This window comes from Pocillopora damicornis, chromosome 13 (assembly GCF_964200805.1).
Source record: "Pocillopora damicornis chromosome 13, jaPocDami1.2, whole genome shotgun sequence".
NCBI lineage: Eukaryota > Metazoa > Cnidaria > Anthozoa > Scleractinia > Pocilloporidae > Pocillopora > Pocillopora damicornis.
This window is the reverse complement of record NC_142682.1, coordinates 9244695-9266469: the sequence shown is the minus strand read 5'-3', so window position 1 is coordinate 9266469 and position 21775 is coordinate 9244695. Positions and strand designations below refer to the sequence as shown.

At 39.4% G+C, this 21775-nt stretch overlaps 3 protein-coding genes across 3 annotated transcripts; 2 read left to right on the top strand and 1 right to left on the bottom strand.

The window, feature by feature from the left end:
• Positions 1–13: 13 nt before the first annotated feature.
• Positions 14–3787, top strand: LOC113673616 (NADH dehydrogenase [ubiquinone] 1 alpha subcomplex subunit 5). Its single transcript, XM_027190023.2, has 5 exons — positions 14–94; positions 346–390; positions 1900–2016; positions 2491–2556; positions 3461–3787. The coding sequence occupies exons 1-5, from the start codon at positions 71–73 to the stop codon at positions 3557–3559; spliced, it is 351 nt and encodes a 116-aa protein (XP_027045824.2). The 5' UTR covers positions 14–70; the 3' UTR covers positions 3560–3787.
• Positions 3788–4228: 441 nt separating this feature from the next.
• Positions 4229–7301, bottom strand: LOC113673604 (uncharacterized). Its single transcript, XM_089192262.1, has 2 exons — positions 7179–7301; positions 4229–6723 (listed from the first exon to the last, which is right to left on the bottom strand). Exons 1-2 carry the CDS (start codon positions 7236–7238, stop codon positions 5164–5166), a joined length of 1620 nt encoding a protein of 539 aa, XP_089048388.1. The 5' UTR covers positions 7239–7301; the 3' UTR covers positions 4229–5163.
• Positions 7302–8169: 868 nt separating this feature from the next.
• LOC113673610 (cilia- and flagella-associated protein 337) lies at positions 8170–21137 on the top strand. The gene is made up of 25 exons (XM_027190010.2): positions 8170–8390; positions 8913–9002; positions 9165–9251; positions 9389–9457; positions 9552–9620; positions 10134–10168; positions 10942–11101; positions 11505–11607; positions 12100–12184; positions 12876–13012; positions 13385–13458; positions 13958–14076; positions 14396–14463; positions 14616–14680; positions 15256–15339; positions 15767–15904; positions 16341–16445; positions 16969–17193; positions 17443–17513; positions 17755–18002; positions 18132–18349; positions 18475–18687; positions 19282–19552; positions 19819–19954; positions 20612–21137. Exons 1-25 carry the CDS (start codon positions 8217–8219, stop codon positions 21075–21077), a joined length of 3510 nt encoding a protein of 1169 aa, XP_027045811.2. The 5' UTR covers positions 8170–8216; the 3' UTR covers positions 21078–21137.
• The last annotated feature ends 638 nt before the right edge of the window (positions 21138–21775 follow it).

Sequence of the window (21775 nt, the reverse complement as noted above, 5' to 3'; positions counted from 1 at the left end):
GAAGTATCAAACTGCCAAGGTGATGCAATAAAATTCCCAGTTGCCTGTTCGGGAGTTGGTGCGATCCAATATGGCGTCTGGTTACGTGAAAAGGGTAAGTGACCCTCTGCATCGATAAAACAGTTCCAGTCGCTGCAGTGGCCATTTTTGGGGGGCTAAGTAACTTTTTAATTATACCATACCAACCAAGATCGGACTCTATTCAGTTTTGAACACCCTAGAGGATTTATTTCACGGTTAGTTTGCTAAATGTACATCGACAAGGTACTAAGCAAAATCAAGACTCGTACATAATATATCTTGAATTCATGTCACCTCACATATGAAATTGCTTAAATTTTTCAGTCAACGGCTTTGGTTGGTTTGGCAGTTTCCAAAGCACCCAGGGAGGTAAGAATTGAAGTAACATTTTATTGAAATATGGCGTTTTTTTTTTGTTTTGCGGAACTCATATTTGCGCTGTGAAGTGCCTCTAAATGACGTTTGTGATCTCCGTTTAATCTTTTGAACGCAAATGGCAATACTTATTGAGTTAAAGAATTCTATTCGATGTCATCAATGTCTCTCTACCTAAAGAATGGAGGGGGGGAAAGGCAGGGGAGTTAGAGTGGGGGGGTGGGGGGGGGGGAGGAAAACAGGGAGGTTAGAGTCTTCCACTTCCCGTACCTGACTCCCACCCTTCATTGTGTTGCTTCCATCTTCAGGTTAATCAAGGTTAATTAAGGCCTTAGCCTTGTCCAAAATATAAAATTGCATTGAAAAGTGAACCACTCCGCACTTGCCAGTGCACTCACTGAAGTGGCAATTCTTTGAACAAGTTTGCTATATGAGGCAAAATCTTTAGTTATTTGGGATGCACAGTCACACAGAGCAAGCTCCCAAGTGGGTCTTCCATTAACGGATTTTTTGTTGCCACACCAAAAAATGCTGAGGCCAATTAATATAGACGACATATGACCTGACCCTGAACCTTTAATGACCCTGAATTGCTTTCTTTGCTGGAGATTTATGACAGCTACAGCTGACCAGACACTAAAGTATAAGTGTACATGTGTCATGTGTCATGCCATCTCATGATTTATGATGTAATCGAATTGAAGGGATTTCTAGATTCACCAGAAGAAATGCTGTTTTTTCAGCCCAAGTAAAAATTTATGTTTTCTTGCTTCCAAAATTTTCTTTTAAGGGTTGGTGGATGTTTAATGGAAATTTCAAAACTTTGCTAGAGAAGTATTTTTGACTGAATAATACCCAGTAATAAACAACAAACTATCGCCTTCTTTATTTCTGCTCCTGCTTTTTACCCTCACATGGATCCTGCTTCCCACCCCCTGTTCTCCTGCTTTCTGCCCTCTCCTGCCCCCTTTTCTTCTGGTCTCCCACCCCCCTGTCCCCCTCCACTAAAGAGTCTGACACAAAAAGCCTTTCTCACCCCCTTGCCATGTTCAATGAGACACTGTTTTATTGCAACTTTACCACATCTCATATATTAATGTATTATTCTGAATCATTTTTATCACATAAAAGAGGAGCCATCACTGCCAAATAGGTGACTCATTGGTGGATTTTTTGTATGAAATATGAATAACTACCGTAACAAGGAGTAGCTGCAAAATGCGGAACTTCATATAAGGGGTTTTCTTTGGCTTAAAGTTGTCAATGACTATAGTGTTGAATTGTGCAGGATGTTTTTCATCATGACCTTTTTTGGCAGTGTAGGGACAGTCCAAAAAAAATCCTCAAAAACTACAACCTTCTGGGTGTGTGTGCTGCACAGTATACTGTGAACTTTTTTGACTTGCTTAAAATGTTGGGTTTGCAGTTCATATTAAAATTCAGTACTCTTGATTGGCCTCATCTGGTTTGGCAAACAGCACAATCAATTCTTTTGTCTTCAAGGCTCTCACAAAGTTGTACAAAGAGACATTGGTGGTGTTGGGAAGCATGCCAAAGAGTGCCCAGTACCGTATACACACAGAGCAGATCACTAAACAGAGACTAGATGTTGTGGAACAGGTACCTTGTCATTAACATGAAGAGTAGTGTAGTGTTAAGCCAGTTGTTTCCAAGAGAAGGGACAATTTGATCTTCACAGGTTAACAGAAATTATAATAATCAAAGGAAAATTAACTCAATAAGATCAATTGGTCACTAGCTGTCTGTTTCATATATGCTCTTTGTGGAAGCAACCCATTAAATTTACCTTTCTTCCAACTTGTGGCTGGGGCACTCGGTTGGTGCAAGCATACAGAAGGCTGGGGTTCAATTCCTGTTGAATCCTCAATTTTGTCAGACCTGTTTTCCAGCAGTATGTTAAACTTCACTTGAAGATCAATTCCTAACTTTGTCTCTTCCACCAGTCAACTTTGATTTATTGCACATACATTATATTTGTGTTACAATTATGCCCTTTTCCCCCACCCTGCAGGTTTTTCTGCAGTACATTTCTATTTAATGGCCAACTAATTTTATCAGTGAATTTATGTTTAGGAGAGTGACATACCACAACTGGAAAACAAACTTGGAGCTGGACAAATTGAAGAAGTTATTCAACAGGTAGGTAAATTTTGTACATTATTGTAATCAATTAACAGTTAAACCCTCCACAATGGCCACCAAGAGGACAAGAAAAAATGCTGCCAAATACTGTATCAATTGGTTTTCTTTAACTTTCGACACATTTTTGTTTCTAGGCTCTTGAATTATGATATAACACTCATTTGATCATGTTCACAAATTAAATTGCGCAATGCAATCTCTAAATTATTACTAGTGCTTTCACTTTTAGTCTTTAAGATATTTTATCTTAACTTAAACTGTCAGAGGCTGCCTTCTTGAGCAAGTTCACATTTAGCATATTGCTCACTGTTTAATGATTTACTGGTCACTTTGTTAGTTGGGATACACGTTAATGATCACTGCTGTTGTGATTAGCAACCCATTTTAGGACTGTTAGAGATGTTAATATAAAAACAAACATATTGACAGTCTGCTTGGAACAAAATGTACAATAGAGATGCCAGTTGTAATATATAGATTTAGCCAAGCCTAATAGAGGAGCTCGCACTTTTTTTTTCCTGCACGTCTCAAGGGCACAATGCCTTGCCTTGACTAGGACTAGAACCTGGGTCATCCAACTCAGAGCCCAGTGCACTGACCACTGGACCACTGAACAAGGCCGTGGCGTTGGTGTGCTCACAGTACAGTTGACCACACGTTAAAAGTAGCACCTTGTATGGTCGTACAGTTGTATGGTCGTACATCCAAATTTTTTCAGCTTGATGGGTTACTACCATTTTGTATAATTATGGGGCTACGCTCTGCAAGCTCCACTTAAAATGTGGAGGTTTACCTGTATTATAATCTTGGCAGCATATTAAGTGAAACTTGTATATGGAACATGATTTTGATTGGAACCCACTTGTGCCAGTTTGTCCCCATGATTTTCCTTTGCTTGTAGGCAGAAGATGAGCTGTCTTTGGCCAAGAAGATGCAAGATTGGCAACCTTGGGAACCACTACAAAATCCTCCACCTGCAGACCAGTGGAAGTGGCCATGACAGTCTGGATGAAAAATTTGTTTTCTGAGGAATTGGTTTTGGGTCTAAGTGTAAATGACAGGGAAATGACATCTATGGCATCCATGACAGGAAGCCCAAGATATGGACTTACTAGTTTTTGTACAAATGTTAGTTTTGCCATCTTGTATCGATGTATTTACTTCTTTTTTTAAAACATTTCAAACAAGGACTGGGATTTGTGCACAAGTGAATAAAGATGCAAAGAATGATGAGTGTCGAGTGATGTTATCTTGTACAACAGTAGCATTTTGTTATGCTGTTTCCCACATTCATCATGTTATGAACCTTTCAAATGAGACTAGTTACACATACAGCAACCGTCATTTCCAAGTGATCTTCCTTTGCTTTGGATCTTTCATTGGAACAAATTTTGAACATCAACTTGTCCTCTTATCAGTTTTTATTAAGCATGCCGCTGCTCTGCTTTATTTTGTCAAGTGATATTGTTTATCTTTCCTGTTTAAGGAGGTAGAGTAGAAATTTTGTGTTGTATATTATTAGGTTGCTCAAAGGATTTTTTAATCATGGTAACTGGATTGAATGATTAATAGAAATCAGAATCACCATCTGTGTCAAAGATTTGCACTTAAGTTGTTTAAACTAATTGCTGCCTGAACACTCAAGACAAAAAGACCAACCAAACAATTTTACTGTCTCCACAAAGGACAATTATATTTCAGATCACCAAGCTTCTGCATGAAAAACTTTTATTGCAAAACAAAACTCATTATCCTCATCCACTCCATCATCAATGATGCACATAAATTGTTTTGTTTGGAAAATCATAGTTTATGCTATTATTAAAAGCCTGGGATGTTTCCTGGATTAGATTCAGTTGATGAATCCTACATTTGACCAACAGCCCACTGGCAATACAGTCATACACAAAGAAATCAAGAGACTAGACCAATTTTTTTGTACATCGAGTGTCAAAAGAAGGCATTGATTGAGAGAGATGCAAAACTAACACCAGTTGCAACTTAGTCACTGTCGTTTCCTGGCACTTAGGGCAGTTTACTTGTTTTAACTTGTTGGCTCCTTACAATAATTCCTTTTTCCTTATTAGGCTCCTTAAAATTACATTGGATGTGGTTTTACAATCCTCATTTAAAAACTGTTTCAAGGTGCTAAAGTTGCCATGAGAAAGAAAATTTTCTCTTTCTACCCTGGAGAAAATTGTCAGGGAAACCTCAAAAAATGAAGAGATAACCTGATACAAACTTACATTCTATTCAGGGGAGGGGGGGGGGTACCACTGCAATGAATCTTAGTTGCTTTTTTTTTTTGCCAAAAACAGGGATAAGTTCTAGCAGCTAGCCTCTATCCTTAGTCTTACATTAACTCAATCAATCCAACCAAATCCTTTAAATTAATGAAAGTAGAGGAACAAAGTAACTTTTGACAAGACTTGCATACATTTAGGGAAATATTAACCCCTAACCTATGTCAAAACTGAACATTGATTAAGCTTGCAAATAACTGTGCAAATAGTTTAGTAATGAACAGAATTGTAAGGTTGCACACTACTGATTTACTATTTACAGTATTCAACTCAAATCAAACCGTTCCCTTCATTTGTGTTCTCAACTCCTTCCATCATCTTTCCTTGCACTCTTTGTGGTACTGTGAGGAATGGGTTTAAACAGTTGCCTGAAGTGAGTTGTCAAAGGGCGTCCTTGGCTTCCATTATGGGATTGAGCTGAGGAAGCATCAGGTTGTGCAAGTTGACTGAGCACTCTACTGTGGGCAGTGTCATATACAGGTGTGTCAATAAGAGATCGTATTGATCGGTGGTAATGGTAATGCATCTGATTAGCCTTACTTTCTCTAGAGATGTAAGGCTGGGTAGAGTGCTTATCAAATGCATTTTGAGGGATAAGTTCAGTTTCCTGACTCACTGAGGAGGATCCACTTATTTCCCCTTTTTGAGGACCATACATCCCTTCTTTCAGTAAGGGTTTTGTTAGAGCAATTGCATTGCACTTTTCTGGCTTGAAAGAAGCACTGTCGTAGGGCTGCTCAGGCTTCAGCCTTTCAAAATTATCTGCATTGTTTACTTCAACTGGAGATTGATGGAGAGCTAAATCATCACTTATGTCTTTAGTTGGAATTTGGTCATCTTCTGCAACTGTCAGTTCATCTTCTTCACTGTGTGACTGTACTGGGCTACTGCACACTGTTTGAACACCATCTGAAGATGATGGACTGGGTACTAAAGTCATTTGGCTTGGTGAAACAGTAGCATCTGCCTGTGTGGATTCAGAGCTGTCCAACATGTCCTGGTGTGGAGACTGAATGGATTCTGTACTCTCTAACAAGTGCTGTGAAGGAGAATGAATAGTTTCTGAATTGTTCACCATCTGTTGGCCTGGAACCTGAACAGATTCTACACAGTCCAATATGTGATGGTGTGGAGATTGAATAGATTCTGTATTTTCTAATATGTGTTGTTGTGAAGGAGCTGGAGCCTGTTCACACAAACTGGCAGCTGAATTACCATCAGATCTAACAGGTTTGTGCACCCCAGTAGACTCTTCTTCATGTAGTAAATGAACAGCATTTACCCCTCCCTGCTGTTCTGAGTTTGGAAGTGATTTTTGTACCTCTAGCTCCTCCCTAGTAAAATATGCTGGCTGATTAACAACCCCAGGTCTTCTCTGAACAACTGCTGATATCTGTGGATGTTGATGAGTTGATGTAGGATACTGGGGAATATACTGAGCTTGTTGAAATATGGACATCTCATACACTGCCTCCCTTGCATGTGGGTCAGGTGGTATGAACTGAGGATGAACCATCCCTCCAGAAGGGTAGGCAAACCCAGAGTTGGCAACTGGCACACACTCATGAGGTATTGCATAGGGTACATTTGGTGGTTGCCCCATAGGAAAATGTTGTCTGAATCCTCTGTTGGGTACAGGAACATACTGATGTGGTACCATGTTGTATGGCTGCATTTGATTATTGAAGTACATTCCATGATTAGAATGCTGCACAGGAGACATGTAACAGGCTTGGTACTGCAAGGGCTGTGTTGGGTACTGCATCATGTTTCCCACGACTGTAGGAGATGTTTGTGGTACATGTGTCCACATGGGTACCTGTACCCCTATTACCGGGCCACAACCATATGCAGCTGAGGACTTGAAACAAATGTAGACAAGATTTTGGTACAAAAAACAATGTTCCCTTACTGGCAATTCTTTCAAAGGGAAACTGAATGCGACCAATAATATTAAATCTTATTACAGTTAGCATCCACAGCACCAACAGAGTGAACCACCTATTTTCAAAGCTATTATTACTTTAATTTCTCTGTGAATAAACGTGGCTTTTCAGGAAAGGGAGGAAAGAGTTTAAAATGATGCTCATAATAAGTTGAATAACTTTCTGCTTTCATAAAATTTTAAAAAACAAACACCTACACTTAAAGCCTAACCTCATCAACTACAAGACTGTAGAGAACTGGCTGTGTTATTATTCGGTTGATTCTCATCATCTAACTGAATTTTGCTGCACGGTTCATTGTGAAATGCTGGTATATACGCTGTAGTTAAATAAAAGATTTCAACACGTGCTACATGTAATTGTTACTTACAGATATGCCAGTGAGTTGAGGAGCTCCTTGGGCTGGAAACTGCATTGGTGTTGAAGGCATTGGATTTGCTGGTCCATAAGATGAAGTTAACCCAGGGGAAGTTGCCAGAAATACAACTTGTTCATTTCCCTGAAACAAAATTATAATAAACATCCAAGCGTGCTTTGAATAACTTGAAAAGCTCACTGTGGTTACCTTAGTACTAATGGCCTAAGTAAAATATTTAACTAATCATTCTTGAGTGTTTCTATCAACTACAGCAACAGAAAACAACTCAAATTAGTTCGCACCACCTGTGGAGAAGTCAAGGCGTTCGGTGGAATATGACTATACATGGTTTCTCGTTTGTCGTCTACCACTCAGTTTTCTGTATTGGCAGAAGTACTTGCAGTGAAGCCCTCGTTGCCTAGAAAATCTGCTTTAATTATTATACAAAAAGACGCGTTTCAGAACCACTTGCAAAGTTTACCACAATAGCGAATTTCTCATGTCATCCAACACACCAGTCTGTTTTACCTATGTGGTGGAATATGGTGTTACACGCTGGAGGCCTCGTCTGGCTCATGCTGGTACCCAGAGCCCCTTGCAGGGCCTTGAGCGACTGACTATAACTGGTTGTAAACCGACTAGCTAACGATACCCTGTACAGTGATAAACAACGAGGGGCCGTCCCATACGTAACAATTAACGGTCCTTATCACTCTCAGAGGATGATAAAGAGTAGCATATTTTTGGTGGCGAATCATGATCTTTGTATATCTTTAGTTGTGTATAATTGTCATAATCCTGCGGAAGAAGGAAACTACGACAATTCGTAAATAGCTGTATAATTCTCTTCTCTTCTACTACTGTAGTCTTTTATCACGTTGCGTTTTTATTATGCCACGAATGTTAAGAATACTCTTGTAGTTGTGCAATCAACAAGGCAGTTGTGCGCGAGCACATGTGAGAAGTCTCGCAGGTTCTTCTTCTGTGATGTCACAGGGATGTAACACACTTGTGAATGAGTCGAATTCAGGATAAATAAGGTCAGCTGAAATGGAAGAGGAGAAAGCAAATGATCCGTTAACTTTCTCTCCCGTTGAGGAGGAAGATAACGAAGAACTGTCAGACAATGACGATGGGTCGACTTCTAGCTCCGAGGATGCAGAAGAGTGGAACAACACTACTGTCGTGCAACGTGAATTAAAAACTTCCAGAGCTGCTAGCAAGGTGATGATTTAATAAGTATGACAGATCTGGAACATGTTTCCTGAGAATTGAAACTTCTCTGACTTTTAAATTCCTGTAGGAAGCGTCTTAACAATGAGTCAGAAGTTGTTGCTCGACATTGTAACGCAAGAGCAAAGCTTTCTTCTCAATAATTTTATTTTCTAGGGGCGTATTTCACTCCCAAAAAGAAAAAAAAAACATTGTAAAGTACTTAGTCATGCTTGTAATACTTCCTCTCGAAAACCTATGCCCTTCCTTTGAACATCTATCGACTTTATCGTCGCAAACTTCTTGGCTTTTTTTCATGCAGATTGAATTTCCGATCTGGTTTAGCTCACTTTATACCCCCATACGAGTGGACGTCTGAGCTGGAGGCCTGAGCTTTTAAGATAAAAATATCCTAAAATAGAAAAACAAGGCTTAACGTCACAGGAAGAGTGCTAAAAACATAGTGAGCATTTTCTAAACAAGTATGTTGCATCTACAAAGTTCTCTCGCTTCTGCGTATCAATGTTTTAATAGGCTGAGAATGAACCAACCAAGCCAGCCATGGTCAAACTGGAAGATCAGATGAACAACAAAAATCTGGAAACTTTGCAGAAGATATTCGAGGTTTGTTCATTGGTGTATTTTTGTGAGAAAGATCAGTTTTTTGCGCTACATTTTTTTTCCCTCACACCTGGATCAAAAGTATGGTTGCAAGTGAAAAATGTGAAATGCAAAAGCAGTGACCGGTAAGTGATAACAGGTTTCCGGTTATCATCGTGTTTTTAGGAAGCTGATGAAGATGGCGGCGGGGGACTGGATATGGACGAGTTTCGCCAGGCCATGATCAAAACTATGACTAGTAAAGGTGAAGTGGTAAGACAATGCTTTTATATATGTATATATACTTTTTATTGTTAAGTAATTTATTTGTGACGATTCCTTTCTCCTATTTGATACTGTATCCAAAATGAATCAAAAGCACAGTTTCTTGCTTTTCTGTTAACTTGCAGCCTGATGATAATCAACTGGCTATCACCTTCATGAAGGTTGACGCAAACTGTGATGGAACAGTAGACTGGGTAAGATACGAAATTTGACATAAAAAATTTTAGGGCAAAATCACTACTAAAGTAGGCCATTGACGAGCGTATTTCCTTTCATTTTGAATTTAAGGAGGAATTTTGTTCCTACATGTTGTTGGAGACTCAGTTAAAAGATGTGATGACCAGTGAAGACAGAGAGGTGAGTTGCCCTAACCTTCCCCTACCTGGGGCTGGTAAGCACCTCCATAGTAAGTCTTGTAGAGAAGTAACTGCAGCCCGTTAGCACTGGAATCTGTATAAGAATGGTTATTAAAAGTGAACAACGTTTAGATCTGGTAAAAATTTGTTTCTCGATGTCATTTATGGCATTCAGGAAAATAAATTATTGGGATTGTAGGCAAAAACGGAATTATAAACCAACCACAAAGTGCGATTAACACTAAGCGCCGTTTTCAAAGTGATCATTTATTCTTCCCCATCCAGTTGGGTCCCTCTGAATCATAGGCAATGAGTTCGTGAGGGCTGGAAAATGGGAACTAAATCAACTGTTACCAGATGAATCTGAAGCCGGCTTCATTTGGGATCGCAGAATATCGTAATGAGGTATTCTCAGGAAAGAATAACAATTTGAGATCCAATACATAAAGACTTGCGTGAACTTAAAAGTTCTTATGCATGTAAAGCCCCCCGGTGAAAATTTTTATCTTTGCAGATGGAATTCCCAAATCCAGCTAAAGAAGTTCCCAGGTAATGTTCTTATCATGAATTAAAATAGTAACACAACTCTTACGATGACATAGAGACAGAAACTCCATCATAATAACTGTTGCGTACCAAGGTTCGAGGCACTTCTATGAAGTGCACAGAGAATCAGGTGTTAACCCTTTGCGTACCAAGTGGCCATATATGGCCACTTAAATACAGACCCCATTCGGGCGGCCTGAAAAGAGCACTTTGAGGGGCTGGAAACTAATACTACATTTCAATGTAAATTACATAAAGTCGTTAATTAGTTTTTTCGAGGATTTCTTCCATCGAGCTTGTTTTTGGGCGAATTTTGAGGCTTTTTGTGATTTGGACGTTTTGAACGGGGAGATTTAAATACCACCCCCCTTGGTATACAAAGGGTTAAGCTGCACCCAGCTGGTTTATTTAGACATAGTGTACTTATGCGCATACGGCACGGTTTATGATGTGCTTGCCGGTGGAAAAAAAAAATTAGCTAATACCTAAGATATCCAAACAAGAGGAACGAACTCTACAGCGGTGATGAAATATTAATACTAATAATAATAATATTAATGAAAGCATGATAATGATTACATTATCATACTATTATCATATAATAATAGCTATACACGAATTTTAGAAAGCTGACATTTCAAGGGTCGGCCTTTCCTCCCCTCGATGCACTTCACTCTTCACAGGATCCACTACTCACAACTTACGACGCACGATCCGCCCACCCACCCATGCTGATTTAAACAATCTTGCTACCTCTTGCTTCATTTTGATCGTAGTTCTCATCGTGACACAATCACACGAATAACATACCTTCCTAAACTGTCACACGGCACTGATGACCCAACTGACAGCAATGGGGGAAGATACGTGTCCGTCAGCAAGGAAGGGACTTTGCACTTCTGGAACATGGACCTATATCCTCAAAGAACTCTGTCAGTAAGTGACACATTATGCTGCAATTAAGTAAAAGCACTGAGCACTGTTATGGGAAAAGCAGAACCCCTCTTAAAGGATATATCTTGGGTGCACTAGCGGGGATACTCTTCGATCGCTGCTTTTTAGCGGAATAGAGGTTATTCAGAGACTAGGGATTAAGGTAAAGAAAACTAAAGTTCAGAAAATTTCCATCTACATACTTGACAAGTTCTAGGAGTCGATTCAGGAGATTACCTGCAATTAGGATAAAAGCTGTTTTGATGAAATATAGTTCAGAGACGTTGTGTTTTACCGTAGGTGTAAGAAAAAGGTTCCATTTTCTCCAAACGTTATTTCGAAGAGGAGAAGAGTAATAGGTGTGGCAGAATATATCATGTTGTCATACTCTTTTTGTTTATTTTAGTTAGGGCACGAGGGTAAAGCTAGCAAAAATGTATGGATTACAGACTGTGTTGTATTGCCAAATGTCAAGAAGCTTGCTTTGTCAACGGCGGACAGAGAGATAGGTCTGTAAAAATCAATAAAGGGCCTTAGTTTCTAAGGAAACTGTAATGTGAATTTGCCAACGGAAAGAGATTCTAAAGCTGACGTTTCGAGTGTTAGCCCCTCTTCAGAGCGAATGAGCTTCAACGCTTTTGACGAAAGGCTAACGCTCGAAACGTCAGCTTTTAGAATTTCTCTACGGTGGCCAATTCACATTATCAACTTAGTTGATAAAACCTTACTGATCAGCTTAAATAATTTGAGTTCCCCATCAAATAAGCGGACAGTAAATTTTGATGGGTGAAAGACATGAAAAACTGTTTAAAACGTCCTCTTCCCTTTTCTACCTATTCTAATGCTTCATCAAAGTGACTGGCTGAACCCGACAAGAACTGAAATTAGGAGCAATCATAAAGTATTGACATGGAGTTAGTGAGATCTTGTGTGCAGTTCTTAGTATCTCAATGGAATATCACGCGGAAAATTCATCCCTCTCTATTTGGTTTTCCTTTTAGCATTTTATGACTGTGCTGCTACTAGTTTTGACAAACAGTACGTTATCTGCAGTTTGGATTACTGTGTACTTACAATGGATTACTGGTAAGCATTGAGGGTAGCTTTAGGCTCCAGATACTCTACTTTGCTCTCAAAAGTATTCATTTTGCCTTCAAAAAAAGAATCGAAATATTTTCGTTCAGTCTGTCATACCCCTTTTGTTTTCCGTTCTGATTCGCTCTAATTTGAAATCGCATGCTTTTTTTTTTACGTTTTCGATAATCAACCGAACAAATACACTCAACACCGCCAAGACAACGGAAGCGATAATTTGTGACACTTAATCGTCACATTTTCAAAGGTCAGCGCCTTCACCTATATCCACTCTCGCAGTGGCGGATATAGACCTGGAGCTGAGTGGGGACCCCTCCCCTAAATCCGCCACTGTCTCGAAACGAAGCCTTTTCAAATGATACGATCCACTTTTTCGTAAATCGTTGTCATTTGCTTTTTTCAGGCGTTTTAATTGAAATGCATATGCGGTTTTTAAATGAAAACGAATGCCTAGCAGCAGAACAGCTGTTTTCATAATTCAAAATATTAGTATTGGTACGAAAGCCACACCCAATAAATTTTACAAGAGAAATTTAAAATTTTCAAGTTTCTAGAAGGCAAAGAGTTAAATGAAAATAAAGTCATAACACTTCCGTCACTTGCCTGCCATAGCTAGGTATAACTTCCTGTTTTAGTGCATCCCAGAAACATAAATTTCATTGTAGGTTCATACCGTTTTTAGGTGCAGCTCACCCAAGTCAAATGAGGGTATTTTGTTGGGTGGAGATGCTGGAGGTTCAGTGATCTGTTTTCAGATGAAATTCAATGCAATGACAGGTTGCTTGTTTGATATAAACCTTGGACAGCAGATTCCCAGCGGTATGCTTGATTTCCACTAGACCTTAATTGAGATAATAAACTGTTGTCTAGTCAAACATAAAAACAAGTTGACGTCTTAGTATATATATCGTTACAAGCTATTTACATCGTCTTCATTTATGCAAGGATTCTCTCTCTCTCTCTCTCTCTCTCTCTCTCTCTCTCTCTCTCTCTCTCTCTATATATATATATATATATATATATATATCTGAGCCGGCCATCTTTTTCCAAGTAATTCATTCAAATTTCTTAGTTCTATTCAGTCTCGACAATGTTCGTGCTGCGCCGAGTAAACTAGGCTGTTATTCACTACCCATATTATACAAAATTCACAATCACCAGGAATTGCTCTCTTTTTTGTTTTGCTTTCAGTATCTTTCAGACGATTTTCCCTATGGGAGCTTCAGCAAGGGAGATATTCAAACATAAAACTGTTTCAATTTAACGTAAGTATAGTGCACTGAACTTTGCCAGCGTGTGATCACGTGACAGTATGTTTGATACGGATACGTTGTAACATGGTTATACTGACAGATTTGTACCCTGGAGGAACCTGATGCTGTGTAGTAAGAGGGATGTCTCTAAGGGCTAACAGCAGCGGCCAATAAGGACAAAGAAGACTCAAAAGCCTTTGTAAGACAAGGGTTAAAAGACGTCATTTTCAATTCTCAAACTATAATAACCTCGGCCGCTAGGTCACTGAAACAGATAGGTTCAAAACCCTTGCTGCCAACCCCCTCTCTTCTGCAAAATAATTATACCTGCCAGTATCCCAAGAACTTTAACAATATTTTCCTTGGCAATAAGGCTGATAAGCCCTTTAGACAGTTCTTTACGAACTTAATGGTGAACTAAGAAATTTTTATGCTGTTTATGTATATTTTGCCCAAGAGCACCCAGCAGAGAGTGACCTGGAAGAGTAACCTTGTTGATTTTACTCTACAGAATCTTCATGAGGACTGGATTCGTAAAGTTAGATATTACCCCTCGTTACAATGCTTTATCTCTTGTGCTACAGCCAGCAACACTTCCATGTACCTTGGAGACGTGGAAAGGAAAAAGACGTTAGTAACACATGATTAACACACATTTAAGATCATCGCTTCCTTTGCCTCGTTTCAAGTTGTATTTACTCATTGGCAGCATGTTGGAGCTAAACAACGCTCACGTACCTTGAATATATTTCGGAAAACTATTAATTAGTTAGCTCCAATCCAGACTTAAATATTATAGACGTCTTTCCAATTTTCGATCAACATAAGAGGTCTTAATTATTGGTGTCTCTAGCATTCTGCATTCTTAAGTAAGCAAATAAGCTGGTGAACAAAGCGATTGTTTTTCTCACAAACTAGTATTGTAACGCTATTGGTTCCTTTTTTGAAGGAGCTCTATGTTTCGTATCCGCAAAGGCATCACCTCGTTTGATTACTGCAAGGAATGGAACGTTATAGGTAAGCAGAAGAAGAAAGTCCGATCAACAACTGTTTATTGGCTGTCATTGTTCCTATTCAGTTATCTTCGTGGTCATCTATCAGACGCTGGTATTGTTCCATTCCAGTCGATAACCTTAATTACTTACAGTGTCTTTATATTTCTCTGTCAGTAACCGGTGGCCATGATCACTACGTCCGCCTGTGGAATCCATATGTTACAGCCAAAGCAACATCGGTAAGTTTGAGACAATTAAGTTCACTGACACACAAAATGACAGCACTGAGTCATTATTTGTCATTATAGATAAGCCAGGTGTTACCTCTTTGATCAGTTTCACCCGGCATGTTGGTACATATAACGCCCACACAAACTCCTGTCACCAGTTCTGTCGGCCATTACCATATAAACACTGCACACTTCCTTCTCTCCGGTTGTCCTTCTTCTCTAATTTGTCTTGGGCTTCGCTTCGTTGTCTGAACTATTGTTTGATGCATATTTTTCCATATGTGTTACTCCTGGGTTGAAGTGCGAGCTACGCGCCACAAACAAAGAATTTAAACGCAAACATATCGTTGACTTAGAACTGAGGATCCATTAATGAACTTGACTTTAGCCTAAACTTTCGCCGTCTATTTGCAATACAAGACCCAACCCAGCTGTCAATATGTGACTTGAGATTTACGACTCCAGAGATGTGTAATTCAGCTATGCCTCAGATCAAGTGAGGTAAAAATCCTGCCGCAAGTTTGATTAAATCACTATAATGGGATAAAAAGTAGCAATAAAATGATGTTGCGATTTTTTTTTAGGTGCTGAAGGGACACAGTTCAGCAGTGACACATATCTTAGTGAACAGTGACAAAGGAGAGATAATCAGCGCTGCTCAAGACAAGGTATTCATTAATTTCTATTATTCAAGACTATTCATGGCATATCGCGCTTCCTAAGTTTTGATCGGAGGACAGAACATAGTTTTTTAGCGCAGTCGAAAGTCGAAATTGAACAGCGTCGGTTTTATTTTGCCTCGCCCGTGATTGGACCAGAAAACTTAAGCTATCTCCTAGACCGATCGGAAGGAAAAATTAAAACCAATCGCGACTTGTTCACCCGTGTTTAAGGCATCCTGTTGGATTTCTCATTGCTCCCTCGTGATTTTTTTCCCTTTGTTTTGAATGGCCCTTCTGAATAATTTGAATAATTCACGTCACCTGATCAAAAAGCGCCCTGGATAAAAGGATTTTAGAACAAAAGTGTATTTGTCTCTTACAGTAGAATTTAACTCATTTCAAGATGAGACTTCTTTGATTTTTATTTGGACAGGTTATCAAGATATGGGACATGCGTGACCTTTGCTGTGTACAAACCATTCCCGCGCGCTCCTTGTTACCAGGCCCTCACGTAATCACCAGCCTGTATTACAACTCAAAGTCTCACTGCATTTTTTTAGGAACCAATCAGGTGACAACACAATCACTTCTTTGCAATACAACTCAGTATCATCCGACATTAGGAACATACTATTCCATATCGACCTTTTCATTGCGGGCAAATGTTTAACTGAGTCGTTTTAAGTCTTTATTTGCAATGTAAATTCAAAGATCATCCGTTAGGCGACTTTCCCTCTCCTTAACATTCCTCTGCTGGAGCTTTTAACCTTGATTATTATGCAGAAAAAGTAATTTATTAGGTTGTGATAATTTTGGTGAGGTGTCACTTGGCATAGTTGCTTTGCCGACTTTTCAGAGATAGTGCGACGTATGGCCATGGCTTTAAATGCGACATTCACGATGTAACATTCATTTTAACCTTGTCCAGAGACAAAAAATAATGACTCTTACATGTCCTAATCTTCTGTATTTTTAAAACTATTGTGTTCCTACTGTTTAATTGTTAGTTATCGGTCATCGAGGGTAAAAAGGAAGAGGCATCAGAGGAACATGACGTCACAAGTCACTTCAAACCCCTCTGTGCTGCTATTTACAATGATCTGTTTGATCAGGTAATCAATCACAACATACACTGATATCGTTACGGCGTCAAAAATCAACTAATATGCAGATCTTGTGCACATATGATCCTGCCAACGAAATCTCTGTCGCCAGATGTTTGAGCAAGCGGCATGCAATTAAGGAAGGGAGTCCAAGTCTAAAGCCAGCGCTTGGAGGTTTTGCTGTCTAATGCACCTGGCAAATGAATTTCATAACCACTTGCCATCTGTAACCGACGAATTAATGTAACTCAAAGTACAAAAATAAAGTTAAACGAAGGAACTCCTTGGCGTATACATCGCTTGTTTGTCTTAGCAGCTCGCGCTTCAGTTTCGAAATAGGAGATTAAATTGCTTGGGACCAACCACTATGCTTGGGACCAATCACTGTGTTTGGGACCACTGTGCTTGGGACTACTGTGGGTTGAAAATGATCTACAGGGCTCAGGCATTACAAGGAGAGTTTTACTCTTATTCTGTTGATTGTTGATTCCTACTCTGACTGACATTACTCTGCATGAATTTATCTGCACAGGTTGTTAGCGCATGTCATGATTCTGTGGTTTGTGTTTGGAGCCTGGAGACAGGCGAAAAAATCATTCAGTTTTCCAATGCTCACGGTAGCTCTGAAATAACAGCCATGAGGTTTGATCCTTCCAAGAGAAGACTTATAACTGGAGGTAGAGATGGAACTGTACGGATATGGAATTTTAATAATGGCTGCTGTTTAAGCGAATTACAAGCTGTTGACAATGAAGAGGTAAAACAAACTTCCTGGTGTCTACTGTTTCGCCAATGTTCTGTTTGCCTTATTCAGTTTACCCCACTTCTCTGCACAAAAGTATAGGTGCGCAAAAATGGCAACCAACACAAACATAACCAGAGGTACATGAATACCTACACATTGTATGTTCACAGTTCAGTAACCTCTTTATGAACAAGCGAAAATTCCTCGTAGTATCCAATAGCAAACTTTTATTTATTTACAAAGTTTTGGCCGGTTTCTCAGATAACAGGTATCCTGTGTTTTAAACAGAAGATTATAACAGTGGGATGGAATAGAAACGTTACCATTTACAAGTAAGTATAAAAACATAGGACAGCCGCACGTTCATGATTACATTGCTGCCAGTTTCCAGATCATTGTTACAGATTGAAAATATATAGTACATTTGAATCTATATTACGAAATGTTATATATCTTTTTAGCTTCATGGAAGATTATTGTCGTCACGGCAGATGTATTTGGAGATCTGAGTTCAAATATGCAGGGAAAAAGAAAATTTTCGTGTTGTTGTGTTAACTTAATTCTTTTGTCCAGGGATTGCCGTGACGAGGAGGAAGGAGATCCTCGCGTGTGGCCACATTTCCATGAAGACGACATTCTATCCGCTGCAATGTACCCGACTGGTTTAGTGGCCACCTCTTCATATGATGGCCTTGTGAAAGTCTGGAACATTGAAAGTGGAAGTGTTAACTGTCGACTGCACGCTGGTGACTATGGCTTGGAAAGAACACAATCTGTTATTCCCGCAGAAGTTAAAAGACTCGTTACTCATTGTAATTCAGGTCAGTGAACGGTAAATGCGCAAACGGAATAGAGTGTAACATTTTGAGTCAAATGAAATGCTGAATCACATAATCATGGTGAAACCCATAGATGCACGACTTGATTAAGTCTTGTTTTAATATTTTAAGTGATCGAAACAGAGAAGAGAATTCAGGAAGATATGTCTAGAAAGAGAGGTATACATTCCGACTCAAGTAAGAAGAATCGCCATATTGCATCATCAGTCGGGCGGCTCAAAAACATGCAAAAAGAAAGACTTGAAAGTTCACAAAAAAGGAAAAGCCACCTTCAAGATTTACCACCATTGAAATCTCAAGAAAGTTATCATGATTCATCGGTAGATAAGGTAAAGTAACAATTATTTTAAAAAATTGATTCAGCACTTGAGTCTATGAACAATTAAGGAATGAACGCTAATTGATTAAGAAAGAATGCAGTAATCATTACTTTACTAATTCTCTCCTTACTTAGGTTATTTTTCTAGAAAAACGTGAAAACAGCATCGCCACGGCTACCTTGTTAACATCGGGGTCAGACGGTTCCGTAAGGGCCTGGAGTGTCTGTGGCGGAGGATTACTGGGTTACTTTACTGCTGCACAGGGTGATCATAATTCTGTACTCTCCATGACAACTAATGGTGACAATAGTTTACTCATTACCGGTGACACCGCTGGCTTTATAAAGGTAACAAACCCCTCTTAGCCTCAACTAAACCGATATGCAACTGAAATGACACGTAGCCCGAGAATCTATGGGTTTTCAACCACTAGTTTAGGCCATTAGGGGAAAAAGCTGGACAAAATATGTTTGCAGTTGGTCTTGCACTGTATACTTGACTAAGTGATTTTTAATTTTGACGAAAGGAATTCCTTGCTCTTTCACGTTTCTTACTTAATTGTTTCTTCAAAGAACAACTAATGCAAAAATCTTGGGTACAAATCCAAAAGATCTGAAGTGATCTACAAAGTTTTTTAAACATCAGCTTTTAATTCTTAGCAACCTCGCGTTCACAAGTACAACTGTAATTTCACTTCATTACACAACATTCCCAGGTTAATGATTGATATAGGACTATTGTTATTTTTTGAGACAAAATTATTAGGCAAAACAAGAATATTGAAAAATGAAATTGCGAATGTACACGGGAACAGAGTTTGACAGTTTAAGCAGCTACGACTGTGAACGAGCATACAGTTATAACGGTATACACCGCTCCCTGTTTAGAGACAAATCCAGTAACTTGTATCAATACATTTAGGGGTTGTCTTTACTTCACAGCTTTGGAATATATCGTGGTACTGTATAAGTAGCGGTGATCAGAAGCCAGCGGCACCGCTGCCCAGGAAACTTTCTTTAGGGAACAGAAGGAACAGTCAAAAGCCTGGCAAAGCAGGAGGAATCGATACAAAGCCACCTCCACTGGTTACTTCATTCAGAGCTCATCTCGAGCCAATTGTTAGCTTAGACTTTGTAGACAACCGTCAGCTTATCATTAGTGCTTCCAAAGATGCTTCTGTAAGGTTATGGACACAAACTGGAAGATACATAGGTAATAGAATTAATAGATGAATAAAATTACCATGGTTAAAAGAAACCTTTTCGCTGATTTCTCTGAGACTTGAACGATTCATCAAAAACCAGAGGAGTAACAATTGTTTCTTACAAATAGATGTCTGTTGTCTTGTAACGAGAGGAAAAACATATTTTTCTTCACAACTGTGCGCAAAATTTACCAACTTTTTTATTCTATTTACACACATGACGCTTTGATATGAATGTTACATGATTTACATATACATGTACTGCATTATTCAGGATTGTTTGGTCAGCGAGTATTATGGGATTTAGAGAAAGCAATCAAAGGATTACGACGACTTCCGCCGGATATTCAACGGATCGCTTCAGCCGAGACCCTCAGAAGAATGTTGAGTTCTCCTGGGCCAAGATGGAGGTGAGGTGTTTTTGGAATTTTGATGGAGAGCTTTGAAAAAGATCCTTTGATATCAAGAACTAGTATTATATTAGAAATTGATGAACAAAGTCAGTCTTCCCTCAGTGAGAGGAAATCAACTCACGTACTAGTCCTCTTCCAATGATCCGCTTCAACAAAATAAGACACCTAACGTTCCACTTGATGCCCGTTCCATCTGCAAAAGGTTTATTTCACTAAAACGTATCGTTGTCGGGCAAAACGAAAATATTTAACGATGTCACCATCAACAACGACATCTCTGCAGTTGCACAAGGAGTCCTTAATGATATAACTCTGGGACTGATTCCGGATTATTGTGCAGTTACTAAGTTAACAATAGTTTGACGGCCCTTTGACTGCCGAGGCTAGACCTGTTTTTCCGCAGATAAACCGCAACATCTCCCTAAGCGGCATACCATCTCATGTTCCAGATGGTATTTCTGATGTTACTGTGATATATTCGCATTAGGCAGTAGGTTACGACGCATCCCTTTAATTGCGAGTTCCTTTATCGACTCCTACATACATGGAGTTCCCCAATCTGCCTCACCGCACTTAACTCAGTATCATCAAATAGAGAGCTTAAGCTTGCAGTCTTCAATCACTGATATTTGTTCTTTTCCCTTTTCGTGGCAGACTAGCAAAGCATGTAATGCATTTTACGACCTTCTCTCGACGCGAAACACAGTCCATCCTGCAGGATTCCTCAGACACCAAAGATTGGGAGAACGAATGGGGGCCTTCCATTAGCCCGTCACCAAAGAACATATTAGGAAAGTTTTATAAGCCGAAGATTAGGCACAAACCCCTTCCACCACTACCAAAACTCAAATTCAACCAAGATCAGATGATTGTCTATTCCTGTTTAAATTTCAAAGATCTCCAAGCTGTTGAGGAACCAAAGACACCAGCCGTACTATGCAGTCACAACACCAGACAAAATTCTTCTTCAGGCCTTCTTCCCCGAATAATTAAGAATAGAGGTCATCGGGAAAACTCTGATTCTAAACATATAACGTATTTCAGTGCGTCTGTTAAACAACCACGAGCAAGTACCTCACGAAAACCACTCGAAATTTTAAGAGCATCCATTAAAAAGTAGAATACACACTTGAAACTGGTATCACCTTAAATTAGAATGAATTAAAGTGGCTGCGACTGTCTCAGATGTGCCACTTTATGTCAGAGGCTACTGATTGAAATCAGCTGAGATTAGGACAACAAATATGCCATCTACAACTCGGTGATCTCCAACAATATTCAAAGCCCTCCTACCGTCCTACCCCAAGCTTTTTCCCTTTCACTGCTTATTGTAACATGGTAATGAAAAAAAATGTTGGTCTCGTTCTCATCCAATTTTTTCCTTAGTGTGGGCAGAAGTACACTACAAATTATTGCGCCCAAACTTTTTGCTTATTTTGAATGTCCTATGCAACATCATCAGACCGTGGTCCACAAGAACTGAGTCGGGAGGGAGACAGTGAAAGGCACGAATTACGAGTTTAATTTTTCACCTTTAAAAGAGCCCACATAGTTTTGTTTTCGTATGCAGAGCAACCGCTAACTCCATAAGTCTCATGCTGCTGAGGCTGAATTGCCTCTACTCTATTGCTGAGTAGAGAAAAGAAGTGGATAAAAACAATAGCATCACATTTTCTAATAGCTGTTTAACAAAACCAAAGAAGAGTGGTTCGTTTCCCTTTGGCCAGTGACAATGAACAGTAAGGTATGTCACAGCTAAGTCCAAGGGCGGGAAATTGATACAAACTCTGTGTTCTGTATGTTTCCCGAGCGAGGTAC

Bases quoted from the DNA above. Each gene is read 5' to 3' on its own strand.
- LOC113673616 (XM_027190023.2), top strand. From the start codon at position 71: ATGGCGTCTGGTTACGTGAAAAGG. The intron at 95-345 runs GTAAGTGACCCT...TAAATTTTTCAG, and splicing joins CGTCTGGTTACGTGAAAAGG to TCAACGGCTTTGGTTGGTTT. The intron at 2,557-3,460 runs GTAGGTAAATTT...CTTTGCTTGTAG, and splicing joins TTGAAGAAGTTATTCAACAG to GCAGAAGATGAGCTGTCTTT.
- LOC113673604 (XM_089192262.1), bottom strand. From the start codon at position 7,238: ATGCCTTCAACACCAATGCAGTTTCCAGCCCAAGGAGCTCCTCAACTC. The intron at 6,724-7,178 runs GTAAGTAACAAT...ATTTGTTTCAAG, and splicing joins CTCAACTCACTGGCATATCT to TCCTCAGCTGCATATGGTTG.
- LOC113673610 (XM_027190010.2), top strand. From the start codon at position 8,217: ATGGAAGAGGAGAAAGCAAATGATCCGTTAACTTTCTCTCCCGTTGAG. The intron at 9,621-10,133 runs GTGAGTTGCCCT...TTATCTTTGCAG, and splicing joins TGACCAGTGAAGACAGAGAG to ATGGAATTCCCAAATCCAGC. The intron at 18,003-18,131 runs GTCAGTGAACGG...TAATATTTTAAG, and splicing joins CGTTACTCATTGTAATTCAG to TGATCGAAACAGAGAAGAGA.